The 28,000-nt window shown below is 36.6% G+C and overlaps 1 protein-coding gene across 1 annotated transcript; it reads right to left on the reverse strand.

The window, feature by feature from the left end:
• Positions 1–347: 347 nt before the first annotated feature.
• Positions 348–28,000, reverse strand: slc6a5 (solute carrier family 6 member 5). Its single transcript, XM_046858249.1, has 16 exons — positions 27,830–28,000; positions 26,413–26,757; positions 16,991–17,144; positions 16,170–16,301; positions 15,638–15,820; positions 13,765–13,912; positions 13,512–13,644; positions 10,878–11,012; positions 9,470–9,573; positions 7,596–7,720; positions 5,707–5,819; positions 5,483–5,614; positions 4,967–5,066; positions 3,340–3,440; positions 2,191–2,358; positions 348–1,757 (listed from the first exon to the last, which is right to left on the reverse strand). Exons 1-16 carry the CDS (start codon positions 27,830–27,832, stop codon positions 1,605–1,607), a joined length of 2,229 nt encoding a protein of 742 aa, XP_046714205.1. The 5' UTR covers positions 27,833–28,000; the 3' UTR covers positions 348–1,604.

The raw sequence follows: 28,000 nt of genomic DNA on the forward strand, positions 1-28,000 counted from the left end.
TAGATTGCTTTAAAATGAACTACTTTGATTGGTCACAATCACACATACTCTATCACACATACATCTGATATGGTGTAATAAACCTCTGAGTTATAGTAGAAGGTCATTTTCCTCATGGCTTCGAATGTTTTGGTGTGACTGTTGACTTCAGACGATATGGTGGTGTTGTCTGTTATATCACAATAACACATCAGTTTTCTCACAAGGACATGGGTCTGATGTAGGAATTATTCACAGAATGTAAACTTGACATGAAATAAAAGTTACCTACATATATATATATATATATATATATATATATATATATATATATATATATATATATATATATATATATATATCACCTTTCCATTATTTAGTGAGGAAAAGCACATTATTATCTCAATAGAATTTTGATTGTAGAGATATATAGGGTCACTTTTCTTTAGAAGCATTTGAAAATCCAAAAGTAATTCAATAAGTTTTTGCAAATAAAAAGGATAAATTATCCACTTCTTCAGAAAAAAATAAGGCCAATGATAATTATACCTGAGACCCTGTTTCATGGCAAGACTTCAAAAACATATGTAAAACAGTAGGAGAAATATCTCTGAAGGTTTTCACTCAGAGACTAATAACTACATTTGTAATCTACTGACACTGATGAAAGGTGATGACACTTAACATACAGCTTAACTATAACTACAACTTTCTAAAATAGATAAATATTATATTTATCAGCTGCACAGCTAACAATACACAGGATAGCACACATGCCACACTGTCAGTGTAGATTTTATACATGTATATAGATTTATATCATAAATATTCTCCTTCTTGCATAAAAGACACAGCAAGTCCAAGTAAAGATCACAAACATGTAGCGTTAAATATATATGTTTTCACACATAAATGCTACCTGGCCACTGAGTAGTGTTCTAACTATTATGGCTGCAATTTTTAGTTTTTTTAATTGAGAGATAAATGTTCATACTGTTGTGAGAAAATATATAATTAAAATAAATCAATAACTAGCTTTGTGCTTCTTGTAATGCAAGAATATAGTATTTAGCTGCTAGCATAATGCTGTCCTAGCTTTTTATCTATTCTGAATTGTACAGAAACAAACAGAAGTAACTGCACAAATTTAAAACTATTATTGTTATATTCAGAAGAGGTCAGAGGCACAAAGTTACAGATTTAAAGAGAATGTAAAGAACAGGGTTTAGCCTGCAAATATAAATCGAATTTCATATTCCTTATGTTATCTGTGGATTTTCAGAAAATGATTGTGTATGAAAGGGTGAAAGCATGTGTGTGCAAGATATCCACCACTGAAATGATAGCAGCTTTGCAGCCAAGAAGAAAGGAAAGAAGTTCAGATTTTATGAGGAAATGGAACAGTGAAAACAATGAAAAAGAAGGAAAAGGTTTTAAGAGGTTTTTCTGCCAGGAGGAAGGAATAAGAAAAACTTAAAGCTAGAAAATTGTAGTTGAAGAAGCAACGGCAAGTGGCTGTGAGTTTGAGCCAAGTCTGTCGGTTAGTGGGTATTAAGGAATTAATAGAAATTGAGGGTAGACAAATTAAGTCAAAAGGACAGAGGGCAATGGATATCGATTAGAGGTCAAGGGCCAGAGAGCTGGAAGTCTTTAGGAGGAAGTTTGAGCCCCAATGAATTTGTTCCAAGTGGGTCAATCATGTTTTTATAGCGCTCACCACGATGCTTCATCAAGAAAGGACCCCAGTCAGGTTGAGGAGAGCATACAAGCTTTAATCGCTGAAGGGGGGGGGAGAGAGAGAGAGAAACAGAAGGGGGAAAAAAGACAGAATTTAGTTACATAAAGTTAAATAATATAAGGATACAACTAGTGAACTAGTAAAAGTTATTTCGTCTGATGTATATAAGATCACTATTAAATATTTATTTTAAAAAAGTTTATATAACTTTAGCTGGACTCTAAATATCCTTTGATGTTTGATTACATCTACATGTGTTTCACTGTATTGTGGAACAGACTTCCTGTTTTTGTACATGTAATAAAAAAGAGATTAAAAATTGTCAAATTTACTCGCCCACCTTTTCTTAAGCATACAAAATGTGCTGCTACTGTTGCGTTACTTGCACGTTGTCTTAACATTCAACTTCAATAAACAGTATAATGTTCAACTTTCTCCTGTATTCATATTATTATGAATAAGATTATTATTACCTCAATCATGGTTCCTGGAGCAAGATGCATCTTGATAACAAACATGATGGGGATCCAGATAACAGAACAGATGACCATGAGCCAGCCAAGCACCATAGACCAAGTGGGGTAGGTATAGTCTTCATAGGTCATCACTTTCCACTGGTACAAACTCAGTCCCAAAATAAACTACAACACAAAATAAGATACAAATAAACAAATAATTAAGTAAACAACATAATTTTTTTTATCAAATATGCCACATTGAATTCACATTGAAAATATGCAGTTTTTGGATGTTCAGAAAAATTATTTTCTGGAATTTTTCTTGAATCCTGGAAAACTGCCAGGCAAGATTTATGGATCATTGTTGAAGACAGCCAAGCAAGTTTATTTCCCGAGGCAATCTACCTCATGAACAATTAAATGGTCTCCCCATTGTGCAATGATATAAAACATACTTGCAATACCACTTTTACCAATCTATAGCTGTACTTTATTTTCTTTATAAAAAAATTTGCAATAGACCCAAATAAGGATGGGTTTCCCTTTTGAGTTTGGTTCCTCTCAAGGTTTCTTCCTCATAACATCTAAGGGAGTTTCTCCACAGTCACCATGGCTGCCCATCAGGGATAAATACACATCGTTCACCTTAACTGTTAAAATCTGTAAAGCTGCTTTGAGACAATGTCTGTTGTGAAAAGCGCTTTAGAAATAAACTTGACTTGACTTTTATTCTTTTTTATTTGTTTAGCATTTTTATTTCCTTTTTACTTTAGAAAATTCTGAATGATGATTCTGAATGAGGAATTCACCACCTCTGTTTCAAGTTTACAGACAGATTAGAATACAAAAAATGCACCTCCCATTGTGTTTTTTTCTTTATTACACTGTATTTTAACTAGCTAGTTATTATCATATTACTATATGTTTATTTATTACACTAGTATATTTGTTGTTTATGGTTCTGCAGAATATATTTTGGTAAATAAAAAAGTAGGTAGTGCATATAAAAAAAAAATAGTGTTGCATAATACCATAGCATACAGTATCACATCATTGTTTGCATGGTGTCTTTTTTTGCTTATTGAAAGCAAACAAAGAAATCATTTTTTTTTTTAATTATTACTGTATTACTGTATTGCATGTATTGTGTTAATTCAAACCTACTGTCAGAATAGTAGGTGTTACAAAAGCCCAACAAATCCTCCAGAACCTGTTCGGCTGGAAACCAATCATCATTTCTATGTCCTCACAGAATCGTTGTAAACCTGCAAAAGCGAGAGAGAGAGAGAGAGAGAGAGAGAGAGAGAGAGAGAGAGAGAGGAAATATTGGTTTACTGATGCAAAAATAAAACAAAGAAAATACATTAGAACACTTTTGAAAAATGTTAAATTTAGTAAATCTGGGGCTGTATTTATCCATCCTGTGTCATGATACCAGAATGCTAATTTAATTTCATCACACAAACATATATTTTAATCTCCAATGTATGTTCCATATTTTGAGATATACATTTAATCTATCTTTATGATGATGTTCAATATGAACAATCTTGATGGTAATGGAGCTGTAGTGAAGTGAATGCCTCTTTCAGAATCCAGCTGCAAGTAGGTAAAAGAGGAATTAAGTGTAACATTTGAGATGTGGACACTTTACTGCAGCATAAACACAAAGGATTTTAAAAGAGAATGCATACACGCTTTAATAAGAACTAAGATCATGCATAATAGTGGAAGTGCTCTAATAATGCCTAATTCTACAATCTGTTTATATGTTATTCAATGTTATATGGATTTTTCATGTTTTAGATTTTAGGCTTATCAGAGAAACTTAAGCTGAACTTAGTAAACTGATAAAGACTCATGTTGAAAGATACATAAAATTGCCTATTTAAAATCCAAGTCATATTTTGTCCTTCAAACAAAAAACAATAAAAGCAACATCTAGTGGCCAAAGAAGGTATTGTTTGCTCACGTCTCAGTGAAAATACTAAATCAGAGTAAAATAATGAAGTAGGTTTAATATTAGAGTGAGATTAGTTATAATGATCGATAAAATGTTTTTCATGAACAAGACTCAAGAAATAAACAAGAAGGATAAAGCTTTCAGAAATGGGAAATGTCTAGAATAAAGCAGCTAGTAAAGAATAATAATAAAGAAAGAAAAGACTATATGAAAGATTTAGAAATGTTTCATTTGGAACCTAACTAACAGCAAGTTGCGGATTATCTTAAAATTTGAGGAATCCACAGCGGGACCGAATGTTCAGGAGCATTAGGAATAACATTTTAAACTATGTTACTAACTAAATACTAAATACTAAAAAATTTTTAAATGTAGAGATGAATTCACTAAGGTACCAAAGGGGCTGCGGGGGTGCAAATTTGGATTAGAACGTAACCCCTGGGAGTTTCAGGGGACCACTGCATATTGTATACTGTAGTGTCTACTTCAACTTTATGATTTGAAATATTAATCTAACAAAAAAAAACAATAAAATAACATATCTACTATTAGCTCGCTCACTTTAGTTTACAATCACTTCACAGTCATTTATGTTTTTTTTGTGGTCAAAATGTAAATACAATTTGGTATGAATTAACTATGAAAATGAGGAAAGAAATTAGAAAAGAAGTAAAAGGGTCATTTTATAAATATTAATATAATTCTTCTCATTATTATATTTTTAAACAGTGGAAAGTTAAATCTCAATTCTTTCATTTATTTATTCATTCACATTTTTAAGGCATTAGTTCAGAAAAGACACAGAAGAAGTGAAGTTCATGAAGTTACCGTAAATGTACGAAACTCCAATTAGCTCAAAGATGGCTATAATGACGAGAGAATAGGAGGCTGCATAGGTATCAACCAGCTGAAGCATGTACATGCCACTCTGTAGAAGTAAAACACACACAAACACGCAATACAAAAAAAATTACTACATTGAAGAAAAATATGGCAACTGTGATTTCTTACTGTCACTAACCACTTTAATTTCAATGCAGGTTTGCAGTGGCCCTTGAATACCAGAAATACTAAGGTTAAGGTGAGATTAATTTAAGAATAAAATGCCAATTTATCACAGCACCGTGCACACACATTTGCACCTAGGGGTAATTTATTTGAGGCAAGGTACATGGTACCAAGTGCAACAAATCAATTCTTTAGATCATCAACTGCTATTTTAACATTATAAGTAAAAGTTCTGTTTAAGTCAAGCTTTGGCATGAAGTTATATGCATTACTGTGTATGCTCTTCTATACCACACTAAATGTAATGTGCTCCAGATCAAAAGTCATGTTTCAAACCTCATTTATCATTGGGAAGCCGAGAATATAAAAGGCCACACAGCACACAAGGGTGAATATAGGCTTGTGTTTCCGCAGGTATTTCGGAAATTCATCAGCTACAGATGTCACGATAGTCTCGATGGTTGCAAACTGTAGAAGGGACAAAAGTGTGTGTTAACATAATCACCATGCACCGCACTTTGTCTCTTTTTTCCTCTCCATCTCACTACATAGTTAGTTACCATGGTATCCAGTCCAAGTGTAAGGAGCATGAGAAAGAAAATGATGGCCCAAAATGGAGAGATTGGAAGTCTGGTGAGGGCTTCTGGATAAACTACAAATGCAATACCAGGACCTGCACACACATACATAGAAAGAGAGAGAGAGAGAGAGAGAGAGAGAGAGAGAGAGAGAGAGATTTTGCTATCAGATGTTTTGCTATAAGCATCAAACAATAAAAATTTGTGCTCTAGTTCACAAATGACACTAATGTGACATTTGTTACACTGAAATAATTATGATATGATTAAAACTATTAGGATCATTTAATGCTTTTACTTGCTCCTAATTTACATTTCTATTTATAAGCTTTACTTTGTTCAATACTTTTTTTGGTTTGCAGGATCTTATAGCGTTGGTAGCTCAATGGTTAAGGCTCTGGATTACTGATGGTTGGGGGGGTTCAAGCCCTGATTTTGCCAAGCTGCCACTCTTAGGGTACCTATGCAAGGCCCTCAGTGCTCCAGGGGTGCAGTATAATGACTGACCCAGATCTCTGACCCCAGCTTCCTTACATTGCTGTTATATATGTAGAAAGACTTCCACTGTGCTTTAATGCGCATGTGACAAGTATAAAGACTTTTTCATGGTTTTTTTTTTATCCCTTTTTTAATATATTTTGTTATTGTCACATTAAAAAAAAAAAAAAAACATTTTATTGACATTAAACTTTTTGGACTTTCAGACATTTTACAGTTGAATTGTTTGTTTTATCCTTGTTTGCTCTTTTGTTGATTTTGGAAGTTATGTTTTTTTCCCCATGTACTCTGTCTCTAAGAGTTTCTCTAAAGTTGTGTCTAACCTAGCATGATGGGCAGTGGTTAAGGTGTACCTTGTGCTTGAAAAACCCTGCATTTACAAAGTAACATCCAGGTAATAAAAAAAAAACCTTTCTTGCTGTATGCCTGTTCAATAATAAACACCATGGGAAGCTGCATTTCCATCTTATTCTTTTTCACAGTTGTCCTGTTGTCCTGGACCTCACATTCTCCAGCCTCCATGGTCCAAGCCATAATTTATGGAGGAATACAGCGTAGACACTTTGGAATCATTCTCTCTCTCCATATTCCTGGTAGGCACATGTTCTTTTTTATTTAGGAAAAAAGGTACTGCATAGATGAATAGATTACAAGGGCTTAATAGGATAACTATTAAGAAACAGAATCCTCTGCCACCCATGTCCATTTCTTTTCAGCTCTTGCAAGGAGCTATTATATACACAAATTCAACATCAGTAATGCCTGATGTTGAATTTACAGGTTTACATTAAGGATGGATATTAGTAGAAAACTGCCTTCAACACTTCAGATGGTAATTTTAAGTACCCTGTAATGCCTGAAGAATATCCATCTAGTGTGTCACACCTTAATCAATGACTCAAACACAAATATTTTCAGCTACTTGTTTGTTCACATCCTCAAATAAGTCACTCCATTAACATGTTAATCATGTTTTGCAAGTCTTGCAACGAGTCCTGAGGGATCACCTGATGTTAAAACAGAAAAGTGTAAAGAGTCTGCCTGACTCTTTCTCTTTGACAGAGAGTGTCTACCCAGTGGTTAAGTTGTAGAGTTATCCCCACCACAACCAGGCCTAATGTTTTGTCCAGAGTTACCAAGCCCTATAGAGACATTAGTAATTGTTTCAAATTTGCCCACAAATCTGTGATAAATTTTTATAATGAACACAAAGCCAATAAATGCTTTAAAAAGTATTAATCTGTAGCTCCTTTGAGTTATATTTAATACATCAACTTGATTTTACATCAGAAACAATAAATATTTAAGACATAATCTGAGATTAACATTATTTGTTAGTTATATACATATAATCTAGCCCTTTATTGACTTACCTTCATCTGCCACTCTCTCAATCGGCACCTTTAGTTCATGAGCCATGAACCCAATGACAGAGAAAATCACGAAACCAGCAAAAATACTGGTAGCGCTGTTGGTACATGTCACTATTATAGTGTCCCTGTTGGGAGGAAAAAAATTAAGATTTATAAGATATAATGTACATTTACAAAGCAATTCCAGAGCCCAAACATGTAAAATAATCAAAAAAGGTTAGTCATCTTAAGACAGATAAACTACACAATACAGTATAAGCAAAACTTTAAACTTGTAGAGGAAATGACATGACTGTAAACTTCCCCTCACTGAGCTGTTTTCCCCCTCCCATTTGTAATTCATTTATCAACTTTGGTCATAAAAAAACTCATGCATATGGTTATATTCTTCTACCATGCTAGCAAAGGTTTTTAACACATGGTTTTATTGGTTGTCCACCAAGTTAACTGGTTTCCACTAGACAATGCTATGGCTCTAAGTGACCATGCACATGAAAGTTCCCTGAATGAAAATGCTGAACGACTGCCTTGGCACTAATTATTTTAGAGATGCAATCTTTGCATTTGGAACTGCCACACGCAGTCTGCACATGACGACAATGCTAACTATGAACCATTGGCTTGCAGATTTAGACCTTGATTGTGGAGTCAAATCTGACCTAAGCATCAATGTATTTTTTTCTATGATGGATGAACAAGCAGGCATCAAACATGGCCCAGTTACTACAGATCCTTAGCCATGTAGAATAGAATTCTTGTGAACTTTTAACAGGGTCCTGATTTCAGTGAAGCAGCAGTTTAAAGATTTAATTGAAAACATTTAAAGAAGAATAGCCTTTATTTGTTACATATACATTACACCACAGTGAAATTATTTTCTTTGCATATCCCAGCTTGTTTGAAACCTGTGGTCAGAACACAGTGTCAGCCATGATACAGCACCCCTGGAGCACAGAGGGTTAAGGGCTTTGCTCAATTGCCCAAGAGTGGCAAGGTCACAAGTTTGGCGATACCAGGGCTTGAATCCCCAACCATTCAATCAGTAACCCAGAGCCTTAACCACTGAGCTACCTCTGCATCTGCTGATGGCAGTGTCATAGTGATATAGTCAGCAATTTAGGTGATCAGAAGCCAGTGTAGGTTGTAGGTAAGAAAAGAAATGGTGGTTTCATACTGACTGTACAGTGCATTAGTTCTATTCTGCATGTTATGGCTATCCAGTGTTATTTGGACTAAATAGCCAGAAGACAATAGATAAACAATAGTTGCATTCATGTTCCCTTTGCTGTGTAGCAAGTATTTTTTTTTGTAGATTTGCTATACAAGCACAGCATTCTCCCCTACTGCTCTTACTAGCAACATAGGTGTTAGAAAAATGCATGCACATGACATTGTTATCTCTGATAGCCAGAGACATTAGTCCCAGCAATGGTGGATTCTATTATTCTATTCTTCAAGTCAGTGGCTACAATCCAGTTACTTTTAGTTTGAAAAGAAAGAGCCACACAAGAATCTCTATATTTTTTTATTATAAAGTTTTTTGGTATGAAACAGTGAATGGAAATTAAATTATATGCTAGTTTGTTTGCTAATATGGTATAAAGAAATGGCTATGAAATTTCACTGGCCTCTTTCTATAAAAGTAGGTCCTGAAGATTTTTATTCATAAAAAGATTTTCTAGCGAGTCTTTCAACCTAACGTAACACGTTAATTATTTACTCCCTGATACTTAATACATGATTTTTAATGAATTGATTAATTGAATTAACTATGCAAAATTACTTCAGTTTTAATTTACTCAATATTCATAGCTTCAAATTCCATGACCATAATTACTCCAATGTATTAAATGAAACAAAGCAATAAAACCTACCTATAACAATTGTTATGAAATTTATTGTAGGAAGAAAGAGTGATTAACCCTCCCCATGCTGCAGAGAGGGAGAAGAAAATCTGAGTGGCAGCATCCTTCCAAACCTGAGAGAGCAAAAATCCAAGAGAAAGAGATATATATATATATATATATATATATATATATATATATATATATATATATATATATATATATATATATATATATATATATTAATATTCACATTGCTGTCTATGCATAGACTATGAAGGAGACACTGAAGGTGCAGCAATACAATGGAAGCATATACTTTAAGTCCTGTAAGTTGAAAAGTTGCAAATCAATCATCAAATCTATATCTGGAGGCCAAATCAAATCTTTATGTTTCTCAAACCATTCTTAATAAAAAATTATATACCAATTTCTCTGTGAAAACTTGAAACTGACTAAATAAATTATTATCATAATTATTTATTCTATATTTAGTAAAAATAAGACTTTACATTTGTTATTTTTTAACAACCAGAATATTTTAAATTATAAAGCAAATTAAAAGTGGACAAATTAGTTACTGCCCCGGAAAAAAACCCGAATACTATTAGGATTATAGTGATGTTTTAAATTAATTGTATTACAATCAAGTCTTTAATCTTGTAATCAGTCATTCAACCAATTTTACTACTAGAAAGGTCCAAATCATTGTATGCACTAAACTAATTATGGACTGGAGAAAGCAAAACGGAGAGTTTCCGAGTAGGTAAAGAATAGACAAGCATTAAGGTAAAGGATATAAGGCCATCTCCAAGCAGATGGATGTTCCTGTGACTACAGCTGCAGTTATTGTTAAGAAAGGTTTGAAGTGCATGAGACTGTGTCAACCTTTCTGTATGCAGCTGCAAAATGAAAATTAATCCAAGATTGAACATAAATAATTGGATGAATGTAATTATCGAGTTTATTAATGCATTATTAATGCAATTAATTTGTATATGAATCTCTAAGGCTGCCTCCATCATGCTTTTGGGGGCATTATACATCTGTACTGTGAAGTGTCAGTATCAGATTTGCAGCATTTGTCTGAAAATTTAGCAGAAACTATACACCTCATTAGTCACATTGCTACCTCTATCAGCATCATGAACAGTCAGTTAAACATCAGTGAGCAGGTTCCACTGACAGCCATTCATTTCCATGACGTAATACTGCCTCCACTATCTTCTACAGATGATATGGTATCCTTCTCTACCCCTGTCAAACCTCATGAATTAAACTTAAAAGTTCACATCGTCAAATGATTGCTTGATTTAATATCTTTTAATACCTTTTGACCTGACTGTGTATAAATATCTCACTGGGCATAATATGCCATAATATATCTTACAAACGCTGAATAATTGTAAATTTTGTGGAATATCAGTCTGCCTCTTACTTTGGCATCATTGAGTTTTTCCCATTTCGGTGTTATGAAGTAAAGGATGCCTGACCCTGCACCAGGCAGCGTCACACCACGGATCAGCAAAATCACCAAAACCACATATGGAAATGTGGCTGTAAAATACACCACCTAAAATAAAGAAAAGGAAAATTATTTAAAAGATTGGCTCTTAGAAACTGTGTAAGAGCATATAACAAAAAACTGCAGCCATCTATTTCTGCAAGATTTTGCACATGCATGTCTTAGCTGTGTACACTAATACTGTATACTTTATATATCCACATACTTTCGTTTCTTGCATTTGTACTATAGTAAGTTTGTAAACGTATAATGTATGTCAGTGGCTGCTAGGAGGATTCACAGAGTAAGAACTCCATTGTATTGTGTATACAATATTGTGTAAATTATGTTTTCTGTATGTATAATAAAAACTCTTGAATGTTTTTTTTTCCATATAGACAAAGATTATATCCTTATACAATACTGTAAAATTAAATAAATTAACTAGAAAAAGAAGCACTAAATCAACATGCACACCATGAATAGGTAGCAGTGACGATTTCAGCCAGACAATTTGATATATAACCCTGTAGTAACTTGATCAGTTTAGCATTTTAATCACTCATCAAAATCACCAAATTGTGTATTAGATCCTTTACCTACTGTAGATGTTTCGTCAAAACAAATAAAAATCCCTTATCACTAAATATGTACATAAATTGCATAAACTCAACCCCATCAAACTATATGCAATGTCAGATCTTCCCCTTTTTCTACAAAATCCCCCCAAAAAGTTGTAGAACATTTGTTATGCTCAAACCTACATAGGAATAATATTCATGAAATGTATGATTTAGACATTGTTAAAGCACAGAGACAGCACTGGTAAAGTGGTAAATGACCTGCTACTAGCCTCTGATCAGGTCCATGTCTCAGTCCTTGTGTTGCGTGACCTTAGTGACGCTTTGACACCACTTGTGATAATATTCTACGTGATAGACTTGAAAATGCTTCTGGAATTAGGGCGTGGCTCTTTCCTGGTTTAGGTCTTATTTGACTGATCATTATCCATTTGTAGATGTTAATGTTGATTTCATAATTTGCTATTAGCTTTCACTATTACACTGATGATACACAGTTGTATGTTTCAGCAAAGCCAGGTGAAAGTTTTTTCTTTTTCTTTTTATAAGGTTGAAGTAAATTTACTAAGACCATTTGTGGCTAGAAATATCCTTTTTGTTTACATAATATCTTTACATGGTCTCATTTAGATAATATTACTCAGATAACCTTCAGCTCAAAAATATTGCTAAGATAAGAAATAAGATTGAATGACCACTGAATGTCCTCCTGCCACAGTACCTAAGTGAACCTTTGGTCTATAATGATTCAGCATGGCTACTTGCAACCAGTGTTTTGGTGAATTGAAGTTGAAATTGTTTGGATGCTATTGCCCCACCGCTCTCACACGTTCACTTAGTGTAGGTATGTTGACAGTGGAGTGGCTAACTTTTAGATCTCTTTTAGTTATGTCACAACTTAAGTCATAACTAGTCTTGCTGGAATACCTGATTACACTCTGATCAGACTAAACAGAGACCTTTTTTAACTAAAAATACAAAATACATTCCGCCCCCTTTACTCAGGGCTTCAATTGCTACAAAAAAAAAAAAAACCTTCAGTAAATAGTGTTCATCAGTAAATAGGTGACAACCTCAATAATGATGGAACTGTAATAAATGGATATTTGGTGTCACCGAGATGAGAATCGGTTCCCCTATAAATTGGACCCCCCCGCCCTCATGGCTTGTTTAGTAGGGACAAAAGATTTTAGGGACAGATTTCCGGCAACAAATATATATTTGTAATCTTTTTATTTCTTTAAAGCTGCTTTGGGACAATGTTGACAGTTAAAAGGACCGTATGAACAAAATTTTAATCATATTAAATTTTATTTCATTTATGTGAGCTGAAATATATAATAAAGATAAAATAAAATAAAGTTAGGCAGTAAGAGTGGTAACACAATATTGTTTTAGCTCTTACCTACCATAATATTCCAAAGCTCCAGAATGTGCTCCTAACACAATATTAATTTAGGAAAACATTGCCTCAGCACAATGAGGCAACGTAAAAATTGGATCATATTGAACTGGATGCCAATCCTTTACTGAGCACCATGCACACACATATTGACACACTTATTTACACCTAGGATAATTTATCTTAATCAGTCGAATACTGGCTTGTTTTTGGAGGTAACTGTAGATTCTGATGGGAACTAATACATATAATGGCATATTAAGCACAAAAAATCCACACAGTCAAAGCAGACAGAAAGCAAAAAAAATCAAATTTCACTGCCTTTTAGTCTATTTTATACATTCTGTACATCTGTACGCATCCATCATCAAATTTCCCATTTAAATAACAAGAGTGAGTCACTGCAGTGACACATAATGGACGCAAAGGGGCAGTATACACCTTTATCAGGATTTATTTAGATATCTCACAACTCAGCACAATGCTAATTTCACAGTAATGTAACCTGCCTGTAAATTAAAAGTAATTAATTATCAGTAAAGACTGATTGTAGTTTAAAAGAGAATTAATTAGTCATTCTTTTACCTTGCCTGATGACTTGATTCCCTTAGCCAGGGAAGCATACACAATGAGCCATGCAAGTAAAAGGCAAGCAGCCAGGGGCCAGCGGATATCTCCTGGATACTCAATCCCTTTGGAAATGTGCAACACATTATATCTAATAGGAGAAACATGCAAAAACAATTTCAGCATACTTTCTTTCAGAAACTCACATTTTCAAGAAAACTGTACTACTAACAAATCTTTTTTTTGTTGTTGTTGTTTAGCAATCCCTCACTTGAAATATTCTTCACTGGGGCTAGCATAGGATCTGTTTTCCATTGTGATATTTAACAGCTTGCTTAAACTTCCAGCAGCATTTGCAGACATACAAAACGTAGTGTTCTTAATAGAAGTGATGTTTCTGTCTCGAAGAATACAGGAATCTGTTACACAGGAAAAACAAATAAATAAGAACAAACAAGAATATGTTATATGTATAATAAAAAGAAAATGTTATCATTTAAATATTAGAGAAAATATTTCGTTTAATTATGTTTTATAAATTTTGTTTTATGTTGGATGTGACAAAAAGCAGTGTTTTGGACATCAAGAAAGAACGCTTACATTTTCTAGGACAGTACTTTTACAGGACATTTTAAATGATCCTTACTGAAGGGTCCATGCAAAATAGTGGAGGCGGTGGCAAAGTTATTGGTAAAATGAAGGTTAAGTGTAAGTTTGAATCATATTAACATTTGTTCTCTATTAAATAATGTTTCACAAATTGTGGTCATTTGTAGAATTTACAGTATAAAATGTGTTAGTTAAACTAAAAATGAGCAGAGTAATTACTACAATTGAAAAACAATGTTTTTGACTCCAGGTGGCGCCATGGGTGCTGACGGAAATATTTGGTGAAATGCAGTTCACCAAAATTAACGCAAGACGGCGTGTAACTTCACTCACTGCAGCTTCATTAAGTCTGTCCAGTAAGCAGCTTTTATTGCTGAATCCACTAAACCAGAAATACCCAAACTAGCGCCAGTGGGCCAAAGCTGGCCCTTGATGACCTCTGATTTGCCATTTATGTATGAGAAGAAGGGTAAAAGGGGGAGAAATTCCCTTGACATATTTGCTTATTTTCTAATTAAAAAATTTTTTTTTTAAGAGGACAAAATGTAAACTATAATCAAATGTAGAAAAAATAAGAGAATTTGACTTTGAAATTAGGGAAAACCCAATATAAAATGCTTATATAAAAATAAGGAGATGAAGATATTACAAGATTACAAGAAAAAATATTACAATATTTATTGCTTATAGCCTAAATAACCGAATAAGGCTTTGAATTCTAATTATCTATAAATTGGATTCTGTTCTAAGTATACTTTGATTGAGGTAGCAAATAAATTAAATAACTGCATTAGTTATCAGTTATTACAGAGTAATCTGCATAAATAACTCCATTTATTACTTCTAAATATTATGAAATCATAAATGAGGGCAATCATGGCAACTTAAGTTTTAATATAATACAGTTTGGAATAATGCAACATTTACTTTTGGCCCACAGCCCTCAACCAAGTTGATATTTAGCTCTTCATAGGAAAAGGCACATTTGCACAAATTTATTCCAGCATCCTAGACAGATCATGTAATTAATAATACTGATTTTGTTTCCAAAAAAAAAAAAATGGCTGATATTGATCCTAATAATGATGGGTGGTGTGTGTGCGTGTGTGCGTGCGTGCGTGCGTGCGTGCAGTGATGCTGCACACTGCACATCAGGTGTGGAAATACATGAGAGGTGAAAAGGGGAAGAGATAAACAAACTTCTGAAAGAAAAAGCCCTTTATATTTCATTTGTCACACAAAGCTTTTATGCATATGTCTGTGTCTTACCAACAGTAAACAAGCTTGAATAGATTCTTAAGACAATAATGATCAAACCCTGTTGTTGTGGATGAGTGGTAAACAGGTGTAAAATTGGAAACAGAAAAGAGGATACATTCTGCTAAAGAGAAAAAGAAACAAGTCACATACAAAGAGATAGATAGATAGATAGATAGATAGATAGATAGATAGATAGATAGATAGATAGATAGATAGATAGATAGATAGATAGATAGATAGATAGATAGATAGATAGATAGATAGACAGTCCTTACCTAGCTGCAGCATGTCTTTGTCTTTGCACCCAGCTGTGTTCCATTCGTTGGTGCAGTAAGTCCATGGCAATAAGCCCTTCAACGAAGTGAACGAAGCGAACAGGTAGTACAGAGTCCAGCACATTATTATATTATAGTATATGGCTATCAACACTGATATAATCAACATGGCAATCCCGCAACCTAAAATAAATAAACGACATAAGATACAGTACATTACTGACCGACAGGCAAACAAAACACTGACTAAGACATGAAATGAATGCATATTATATATATATATATATATATATATATATATATATATATATATATATATATATATATATATATATATATATATATATATATATATATATGTGTTAAATGAGTGGACAAATTACAGTTCAAATCCCAGCAAAACTAAACAGCCACTACTCCGCCCTTGAGCAAGGCTTTTGACCCTCAACTGCTCGGATGTATAAATAATATAGTCTGGACAATGGCATCTGTCAAATTCCATAAAGGTTAAAATTCAAAAGTCTAAGTTTACCTTGTAAAGCTGGAATAGCCTTCCAAACAGAAACAGGTCCTTGACTGGCAAATTGCCCCAATGAAACTTCCAAAAGGAATATGGGAATTCCAGCAAGACCCAACATGATCAGATACGGGATCAAAAATGCACCTGCATTTAACACACACACACACACACACACACACACACACACACACACACACACATTTAGTCATCTTCAGCAGTGAACCACAAACTGTACAGTGCCAGATTGCTAAATAGTTACTAATCTTACCAATTGCATAAATTAGATTTTTGCATGCTAACAGTGACAACATCAAATTGTTTGATAGCATAAAATTGTTCGCACATCTCACATCGTCACACACATCTCTCTAATTCCTTCTGGCTATTAAACTAATAAAGTGTGCATTGGTGTTTTAAGATTTGGACAGTGAAGCAAAGTTGACACATGCACACACCCTCACCTATGATACACCAGTGCTGCACTATATAGGAAATGATAAAAATATAGCAAATATGCATACTGTGACATAAACACCTTAAAAGATTAATTATTTTGATACTTAAAAAATGTGAAAAGTTTTAGCGCTATGTAGATAACAGAGAAAAAATACAGGTTGTGGGTCACTGAAATTACAAAATAATTTTTTACATTTACAAGCTGCTTCTATTAAAAAATTTTGCTTCTGCTGGGATTAAGACTTATAGCTGCTTTGGTTTTAGGACAAAAATCTAACTTTAACCCACAATGTTTTGTTTAATTTTTAACAATAAATATGTTTATGAATTCCTTTGTTCATTATGTTGTATAGTGTCTTACTTATTGTTTCTCTCACCTCCTCCATTTTGAAAGGCAAGATATGGAAACCTCCACACGTTTCCCAATCCCACAGCATAGCCCACCATAGAGAGAATAAAATCCAATTTATTTGACCAGTTTCCTCTTGCTTTGTTCTCATCACCTTCTTCATCATCATCATTTTGCTCTTCCTGTAAGAAAGAGAGAGCACTATAAAAAAAACTGGTTACTATGATTGGTAATAGTGATACATTTCTATACTAACAAAAGTGGTCTCTTCTAGATTATGCAATATGAATACTAATTGGATACAATGTGTTAGCACTGTGCATTACCATTATTCATTCATTTAGCTTTTGTAACTGCTTTATATCTTTATCCATGATTGATTTTCATATCGTTATTTTTATTCTTGGTGGTTCCAGAGTCCATTCCAGGAACACCAGGCATGATTTGGGAATACACCCGTGATGTGACACCAGTCCATTGTAGGAAAGCATCAACATAATCCACATTCTGTAATGGTTTTAAAACCAGGGGAATCCAATGTGGACGCAAATGTAAACACAACCAGTGGACCAAGCTTGTGTTCAAAAACAACTGCTATGCCATATTGCTGTTGTCATCATAACCATTCTTTTTCATCATCATAAACATACAACCCCAATTCTAAAAAACTTTGGAAGCTGTGGATAATGTAAAAAGAAACAGAATGCAATTGTTAGCAATTCCCAAAAACCCATATTTCATTTACAATAGAACATTGAAAACATATCAAATGTTTAAACTAAGAAAATATACCTTTTGAATTTCAATGGACAAGTACATTTTACTAAAAAGAACCAGCTCAAGGATCTAATTGGGTTAATTGGCAACAGTAAAACCAAGGCTCAACAATCAACAATTTGTGAAAAACTGTGTCTACAAATTATGGGCCAGCTTCAGAAAAGACTGAATATTTCATCATCTACAGTATTTAATATTATCAATATCATTATCTCTGTGAGCATAGGAGCTAAGCTAAAAATCAATATTGCTATCTTCCGGCCCTCGGGTGGCATTGCAACAACAGGTATATCACTGCTTGGGCTCAGAAACGCCTCTAGAAACCATTATCTGTGAACACATTTCCCTATGACATCCCCAATGTAGGTTAAAGCTCTATCATGCAAAGAAAAAACATATGTGAACATGATCCAGAAACCCCGCCATCTTCTCTGGGCAAAAGCTCATTCAAAATGGACTAAGCTGTTGAATGAATTAAAGTTTTAAATTCCATTAGAGCCTATGGAATGGGCAGCTTGCACACCTGGTAAAGCACCATTAAAGTTTAAAGGTATAGGCAGATTTTAGGGCAACAAATCCTTCCATTCAAAACCTTTTTCGGAAAAAGCCTTTATTTCAGCAAGTCACTGGTAAACTGCATACTGTATCAGCATGGGAGCTGAATTGGCAGAGGCATTCCGGAGAGCGCTGGCCAGTCGAGAAGCTCCACCCCGACGCCTGCGGCCAGCGTCCCATTAAACAAGATGGGCCAACAGGATGACGCCGAGGCATTCCTGGAATTGTTCCCATCGCCGGGAAGTGGTCAGGCTCAGAACGAGCCCTCTGCCTTATGCCGCTCCTTACACGGGAAGCCCAGCTCGCCGCCCGCTGGAGTACGACATCCTGAAGCATGCGATCCTCCAGCGAGTGGAAGGAACAGCAGCGCAGACAGCGGTTATGCTCCTTGGCCCTCCGGTTGTGTTTGCCCAGCAGCTCCACGGCGCATGCCGGAGGTGGCTACTGGATGAGGACCGGAGTGCTGAAGAGGCTCTTGACCCCATAGTGCTGGAGCAATTCGTCGCACAGCTTTCGCGGTCCAATGCCACGTCCGGCGGTGATGGATAAAGAGGTCCAGCTGGAGGAAGACCACTTGGCTGCATACCCAGGGGCTGGCGATTCCCTGCGACTACTTTCAGCTGTCCCTCTCTCATTTCACCTGTCACTTCCCGCTCTCCTCTTATTCCCCTCCCACGAAGATGGGGGCTTATCCCCCCAAAGCCAATGGTTTGACTGCGAGCCCTTCCCTTCCTCAGGCTGCCCCAGTGAAGCTGGAATGTACCACATACTGTATCCATTGGGGTACACACCAGGCGTTGGTGGATTTGGGCTGTGGGCAGACCGCCATCCACCAAAGCCTGGTGCGATGCAAGGCTTTGAATACTGCATGCCGGGTGAAGGTTAAATGTGTGCACGGGGATATCCCACATATGAATACCCACTTGTAGCCATCACTGTCCGATTCAGGGAAGAGTCCCCGCCTCACCCATTCACTAATTCTGAGAATTAATTGGCCTGCTTTTCCTTATTTGTTAAGGGAAATGTGTGTAGATGTCAGCTCCGCGTTCGACAGACCCCTCCCTCCGGGGAATTCCCCTTGGGGATTTTCCCCTTGAGCAGACCCGAGAAGAAACCCTTCAATATGCCTACGACCAGGTGAGAGTAATCGATGGTCAGCGAGTCCAGCCAAACATCGCACTTTCCTATGCCTACTTTGCAGTTATTAAGGATAAATTATACCGAGTGACGCAGGACACTCGGACTAGAGAGGAAACGACCCAGTTGTTGGTCCAAAGAGCCGCAGGGAACTTCTATTCCCTGCGGCTCACCATAACCCGATGGCTGGACACCTGGGCTGTGATAAAACCTTAGACCGCCTAATGGCCCGGTTTTATTGGCCGGGCATTCACGGCGATGTGCGTAGATGGTGTGCGGCATGTTGAATCCGCCAGCCATCCCAAAAGCAACTTTGTGCCTCCTACCATTAATCGAGGTCTACTTCGAAAGAATTGCCATGGACCTTGTCGGACTATTAGAGCAGACAGCATGTGGACATTGTTTTGCGTTAGTTTTAGTAGACTATGCAACACGATATACTGAAGCAGTGTCCCTCCGCAGCATCTCTGCACACAGTGGTGTTTAGACTCTTCCGTGTTATCTCCCAAATTGGGATTCCCAAAAAAGATCCTGACTGATCAGGGCAAGGCCTTAATGTCACGAACACTATGCAAACGTATTGGTTATTTGGGATTAAATTGATCCACACTAGCGTATACCATCTTGAAACTGAGAGCTTAGTGGATCAATATAATTAAACCCTCAAAAAAATTATCATAACCGGGGATGCACAGAACTGGGATAATTGTCTCGAGCCCCTGTTATTCACAGTACGAGAAGTCCCACAAGCCTCCACAGGGTTTTCCCCCTTTGAATTATTATACGGCTGCAAGCAGCGCAATTTGATGTCTTTCGTGAACATTGGGAGGACGGACCTTCAACCAGTAAAAACTAAATTTAGTACGTTCTTGACCTAAGAGCAAAACTCCACACCTTAGGACAACTAACTCTGTGGAATTTGCTACAGGTTCAAGAATGGTAATACCGGCTGTATATAAGGGGCATGTAGCTGGGACAATATTCACTGGGAGATAAAGTCCTCATTCTGCTACCCACGTCAAGCTCTAAACTACTCACAAAGTGAAAAGGACCTTTTGAGGTTACACAGGAGGTGGGAGATGTTGACTATAAGGTGCGGCGCACAGATAAAGGCGATACACTCCAGGTGTACCACATCAACCTCCTGAAACCATGGAGGGAGGCAGTGCCTGTGTCTCTAGTGATAGTGATTCCCAAGAGGGAGGAGCTGGGACCGGACATAAGGCCAAAATACCCGTCAGAATTCACCTCGGTCCCCTGTGGAGACCACCCAACGCCATCGCAGAGAGCACGGGTAGAGAGGTTGTAACAAGAGTTTGCAGATGTTTTCCCCCTCCACCTGGTCGAACAAACCTCATAGAACACCATATGAAGACGTCTCCAGGTATAGTGTTGCATAGTCGCCCATACCAGCTACCCAAACACAAAAAAAACGTGGTTCGAGATGAACTCAAGGTTATGCTTGACATGGGGGTAGTCGAGGAGTCTCACGGTGATTGGAGCAGCCTGTTGGTCTGCGCAGAGCTCACAACATCATCAAGGACTCTTCACATCCCAGTCACAAACTGTTAAACCTCCTTCTATCAAGAAGAAGATACAGAACATACACACCAGAACTAGCAGGTTCAGGGACAGCTTTTTTCCATCCACCATTTTATTCTCCTCATTCTTCATATATATATATATATATATATATATATATATATATATATATATATATATATATATATATATATCTGGTGGCCAATATTTCACATTCATTTATATATCTGAAATATATATATATCTGCACTATCTGCATCCGTTAGGCATGGTACACTTTTATTCGACACTGGATTTAACCAAGGGATATTGGCAAATCCTCTTGACTCCAATATCACGGGGAAAAAACGGCTTTTTCCACTCCATTCGGTTTATACTAGTTTGTTACACTTCCGTTCGGCTTGTTCAGGGCCCCAGCAACGTTTTAACATCATGGACAGAGTTCTCCGCCCTAATAATAATCATCAGCGGCGGCATTTACAACACCTCAGAGCAGTCCTGAGAACCTTGAGGCAGGCAATGGTCATGGCAAACCCAAAGAAGTGTGCAATTTGGCAGGTGGAAGTACGGTATCTGGGTTTCCATTTGGGTCATCGGCAGATGCGACCCCAAATTGATAAGATGGCAGTTATTTCAACCTGCCTGAGACCAACACATAGATCACTCGGTGATATCTGGCACTTCAGCCGTTCAAATTCGAGGTGATCCACAGACTGGGGGTGCAAATGGTCGTGGCGACTTCCTCTCATGGTATATGAAACCGGGGAGGGGGAGTCGGTTGCGGGCTGGATGGCTCCTCGGCCTGTCGGACATTGGGGGTATGTGGCATTGGGGGCGTGGTCAACCGCCGGTTTTTGAATGAAGGGGTGAGGCCGGTGGCAGAAAAGCGTAAGAATGACACACCTAAGGGAGTTTTTGACTAATGGGTGTTGTCTATTGCAGTGAGCGGAGGGAGCACATAATAGGAGCAAGAGAAGGGCGCTGGATGGTGTCTGTGAGCTGCGTGTGTGCATGTGTGCATGTGTGTAGTTTGGTGAACCCTTCAATAAACTGATTTGTTTAGAACTGGTCATTGTCCTGAGAAGTGTTCCTTCCCCTGAACCTTGTGCTCTCCCACAGGGACAACATTTTATAAAAATAGTTATACGCATGCCCAATGTATAAAGGTTTCATCCTTGAACAGTAAAAAAAAAATCCTATTAATCAACCTTATGAAAGGTGGAAAGACACTAAGAGGAACATAGAGGCCTGATTGGAAGTTAATTTTGTAACAAAGACAATAGAGTTTTTTAACTAAACAGCAGATTTTCCATTAATATTTTAAACGTGACCATTAAGAACCACTTTTTATTTATTTTGTCACAAAACAACTTTCAATAAATCTGGACATGAATCATTATAGTACAGATACTTGACAAATAAAAAATAAATAAATTGGTGAAGACACATAAAATACATGTATTCTGAATGTCGTAATTTTTAACAATGTACACTGTGCCATAGAATAATTTCATCTTCTTCTTCGTCTTCATTTGTTGGCTTCTCTCATTAGGGGTCACCACAGCGGATCATCCGTCTCCATACCCCCCTGTCCTCTACATCTGCCTCTTTCAACCCAACTACCTGCATGTCTTCCCTTACCACATCCATAAACCGCCTCCTTGGCCTTCCTCTTTTGCTCCTTCCTGGTGGCTCCATCCTCAGCATTCTCCTACCAATATACCCCATGTCCCTCCTCTGCACATGTCCAAACCATCTCAATCTTCCCTTTCTCACATTGTCTCCAAAATGTCCTACATGAGCTGTCCCTCTAATAAACTAATTTCTAATCCTGTCCATCCTTGTCACTCCAACAAACAACACATGGAACAACATGAAATTATTCCATGGAAAGATGTTGAGGTTTTCAATGTTGGTCCAGTTGACTTTAATTTTAGAACATGAAGAATGAATGCCTAAATCAACCACAGTTCATTATTTGGGTCATATTAGTCATCCTTCATTATATTCTCAATAAAGTGGCATCTAAATGTGTGACAATACACCAAGAGAATGGTAAATGTCTGAGTGTTTGAATTTTATGCTGAAGTAGTTTTGATTCATTGTCTTTAACCTTTGATATAACTTTTCTATCATGATGGCAGTTGTCTCTTTCCAACCTCAAACAAATCAACCTTCAAAATCACCAGATCTCAACCCGACTAAAGACCAGAATGCTAGGTAACATACTAGACCAATCTCAATAAAAAGGCGAGTTAAAGGGTAAATATTCACAGAAACATTCCAATGAAACCTTTGCCAAGGTCGTTGGCTGTTCTGGTGGCTCAGACTAGCAAAACTCTCTTTTAATAATAAATTATTATGCTGTTTTTATTTTTACCTTGTGACTCATCTACAGTATATGTAATTATGACAGAGTAAGAGTATAGACACCAGTAGACATACAAATTGCAATGGAATCTAGTTTCTTGCCATCTAGTTTGGAATGAATACATGTAGATATTCTAGTTATTCAGGATGCCGGTTTTCATTTTTAATGTCTTAATTTTAAAACAACTTACTAATTAAAGTATGTTGCACATTATCTGAAATTCTAATGCTTCTGACAGCCTGTAGCTAATGCTTCTAGACTGTCTAGATTTAAAAAGGAAATAAATATTTTGTCAAAAATCTTTAACAAAAAATGTTAATCTGTAAATTCTGATGTATTTTGCCACACTAACACGCCTTAAATAGAATTAGATCTAGAAATAACTAGCTTCACCAGGACTAAAAATAAATTAAGAACACATGAGGAAACGAGTGGACTTTTAGAATCTATGACAAAATAGGCAAAATGTTGCCACTCACCACACAAGAAGTGACTGTAAAATAACCAGGAACATCATCCTAGAGGAAACAACTCTATAAATCATCTAGCTTGACAGATCAATAGATAAATGGATACACTATCCCAAATTCTGAAGAATTTGCAAGAATTGCAGACCAATATGGGGCATTTTTCGTGATCTTTTTTCATGACTCTGCGTAATTTGTTTACCACAGATACAAATCACACACTGCAAATCACAGTTCAATCAGTAAAGTCAGTCAGAGCTGCTTGTGTATTATGTGTGACCAGGATAAGTGTACTTTCACTGTGGAAAGACAATAGTAATCATCCTGCAGTGTCACACAAGCACCGTCACAAATGGTTGGCTCCGTCCCAAACCGCAGTGCACTAAACTGCAGCACTGTAATTTAGTGTTAAGCCTGCAGTGCAGTATTACAGTGGTAAGGCTGCTGTACATTTATTAAGCCGGCAATATAGTAAAGTGTTGCAGCTTTACAGTATATTACACTGTTTCTACTTTAGCACAGTGCTAGAAGTACCCTACAGCAATACAACACATTTAAAAACTGCTATAAGGAAGCGCAGTGTTAAAACTGTAGCAGATTAAGTATAATTATTGCGTAATTCGAAGATATGGCTAGCAATACTGCTGTGATACATCTGCAGTAATGTAATGCGCTATAAATGTATAATAGCCTTTGGTACAGTTGTGCAGTGTTGAGGCTGCAGTGTGGTGGTGCGGTACTGAGGTTATGGCACACTACTGCAGTGTTAAAGCTGCAGTGCAATTATACATTGGTAAAGCTGCAATACAGTAGTGCAGAGCGAGACAGTACTAGATTCCCATATTTGTTGCCACAAAGTGCCTTTTTGGTACCACTATTTCCAAATGCATTACAAAGAATCACAATCCCCCAAGGCTATGCACACATATATACACACACACACACACACACCTTCCAGTGACATAATTATTAATGCAGATAATTAAAGCCATGCTCCACTTAGATCTAACCCTAACCTCAGCATACCAAAAGGAACCCTGCTGTATATTAAAATAAATAAATAAATAAATTATTTCTCCCTCTCTCTCACACACACACACATACACACAAACACACTTTTTTTGGAGGTATTAAGAAAATATTAATTTTTAATATGAGATGTTTCTAAAAATTGAGACACAGTTTTAGGTTTATGCAGAGGAACAGAATCACTGCAGGTGCTAATTAATCACTGTTGCCATTAACTCATTGCTGACTGAATTCATTAAACACCAAGAGTTCATTTAACAATTATATCGTTTGTTGAATTAATACTTATCATCACACGTTTTGTCCTGAAGTCATAAATTAAGAAAATCATCCTTTGACTAAAGGGGAGATTTTTCAGTTTTCTTGCTGAGCTCAGCACCTCTATCAGAAATAATTTTACTACCTCAACCCTGTGCGTGTTAATTCTCAAAAGTGAGTATTAATCAGTGCTGTAGGAGTATATTCAACAATGCATTTCTATGGTTTAAGACCCTATACTCCTCTCTCACCTTTTTACACATGTGCTGACCTTAGTAATCTAGAAATAGTTGCACCAATAGTGTAATGACCTTAACATTGCAGGAGTTAATTTGTTACTGTAATTGTTACACTTCAGCCCAGAGGATCTCTGTTTTGTGAATAAACACTGACATTTTCCCATATGCTGAGCTCAGCAGTGATGAACGGGTCTGCAGGTCTTAACACTAAAGGACATGATGCATTGCTGTAGTTGTTGATTTGCAACTTTGTTATCATTTAAAAATAACCATTTATAATAATGCAAAAAAAAAAAAAAACCCTTACAGAGCAGAGAATTTTCTCCCCAGCTGCTGATCTCAGCACTTCACATCACACATGATAAGTGTAGATTAACAGCATATTGCTTGTGTTCGAACAAATCAGATTTATTTATTCGCTCTGCTTTATTTTTATTTATTTATTTATTTATTTATTTATTTATTTGCAAATACCTATTTTACAGAATGCTGAAATACTCTACATGTGTACATGTAAGTACAAATGCTGATCTCAGCACTTTTGTTTCAATTCGATTTTTCTACTTGGTCCAAAAATATTGTAATCTTAATTTTTCATTCAGCATTGTATAGACTTTTTCGAGAGCACAGAATTTTCCTTGGGCACACAGCTCTACAACATCAAATCTAACATTCCTACAGACATGCTGATCTCAGCAATACAGAATATAGTGCTCGCTGACTTTCCTAATTCTGTTTTGCTTCCATTCTGTGCGTGTTCGTTCTTCTCGTGTCTAAAGCACCATGTCTGTTAAAAAAAACACTGCGGGTGTCAGTTCGATTAGTATTCTTTTATTTATTTCATATTCTCATTATATTCTACACTGCTTGATTTGTCTTGCCATTCAGATATCATCCATGCTGATCTCAGCAGTACGGAGCAGATTGTCAGGTGTCGTTTTCCCACCTCTAATGCCCCTGAAGCTTTGTTCTCCCACTACATGTCTACCCCTCTCCCCAAGAGGTTAATTCGGGCTTAATTATCCATGAATGCCTCTCTTTTGAGTTACAAAAAGTGAATTTGACATCTACTTACCCGGTTGAGCTGAACAGACGCAGTGCCATCTGTGCCCAGAACCACCAATGCCCCCTGTTTCGCGGAGGAGGGGCAGTTATTCTGCGACATGGCTTTATCCGTTTGGGGTAAAAATGGCCCGGAGGCATCCTTATGAGGGGCAGGAACCGGAGGAAGAACCTGGGCCCCGCTCCGAAACGTCCCGTACACTTTATCCGTTTCTCCGGATTTCTTTTCCGCGGGGCAGAACGTTTTGCGCTCGGTGACATCAGGGGGCAACTGAACCGCGTCCGCTGGGACACCAGGGGCAACTCCGACCGCACCCTCGTGCAGCTGCTTCTGCATGTCTCTCTGCTCTGAGAAATCCTGCAAAAAATACAAAAAAAAATACTGCGTTAATGACAGTTCCGTGCGCCGCAGGAAAATACAAATGCATGTAAGAGCGAAATAATTATTACTACAATAATTTAATAATCCAACCGAGACGCCATACCACTACTACTACTACTGCTACAACTGCTACTACTACTACTAATAATAATAATAAAAAGCCCAGTCAATCGAAATGTAACAGCCTTTTACCGATCAAAACAAAAATCCATTAATTAAATATCTTTCCAGATTTTATTTCGTTTTCGGCTCACTTTTTATCTTTCATGAGCTTCCCGCAGTATGATCCGCGTGATATTACACATTTTTTTTATTTTTTAAAAATAATAATTAATTCATATCCACAAGAACACTGAAAGGAAAGCAGCACTGTACCATCGAAAGAAATATAAATATATATGAATCTTTTGAGTAATATCTGCAATATATTCGCTCATTTCCCGAACACGTGCTGCTCTCGTTTCTCTTTGGCTTCTCGTTTTTTACCCCTTTAGCGAAAGATGCTTTAATTTTCCGCCCCATTTGCGCTGCTGTCACTCAGCACGCGCCGCGTTTTATAGGCAGGAAAAGAGCGCCAGCGCGCGGGAACTTCACCCCCCACCGGCGTTAATGCAGCACGAAAAAGAAAAAGAAAAAAGGGGAAAAGAAAATAAAAACACAAAATAACGTCAAAAGAATTAGCAAACAGAATCTCGTTCATTACATAATGCTTGAGGGTTTGAAACTTTATAGACAAAGAAGACGGCAGTCAGCTGAACTTTTTCTCAAAGAATTGCAGCTTAAAATAACATATAAGCATATACAAAACGAAAAAAAATTATTCACATGACTTATTTAAAGCCTAACAGTAAATATTTGTGATGAAAAGATAGAAAGGAAAAAGCTAAGGTCCTTATGTATTCAAAGGAACAAGTAATATAAATGTACATTAAAGTTAAGAATTAAATGCTAGACTTCTTTAGGAAATAAATGCAATAAATTAAATAATAACATGCGCTAAGCGAAAAGAAGCATAAAGAAATGAGCGCAGTGCACGCGCTCTACTCACCATGCGCGCACCAATGCAGGCGAAATGCGGAGAGAAGAATAAAAAAATAAATAATAAAAGACCGGCTGGATGGGGAGCAGCACGCGCACGGGCAGGCAGAAGTGAATTTGGTTTGTGCAAAGTGTGCAAAGCTTTCTATAAGTGTGTGGGTTTGCGTCAGTGCACTGCAAG

Source organism: Silurus meridionalis, chromosome 9 (assembly GCF_014805685.1).
Source record: "Silurus meridionalis isolate SWU-2019-XX chromosome 9, ASM1480568v1, whole genome shotgun sequence".
NCBI lineage: Eukaryota > Metazoa > Chordata > Actinopteri > Siluriformes > Siluridae > Silurus > Silurus meridionalis.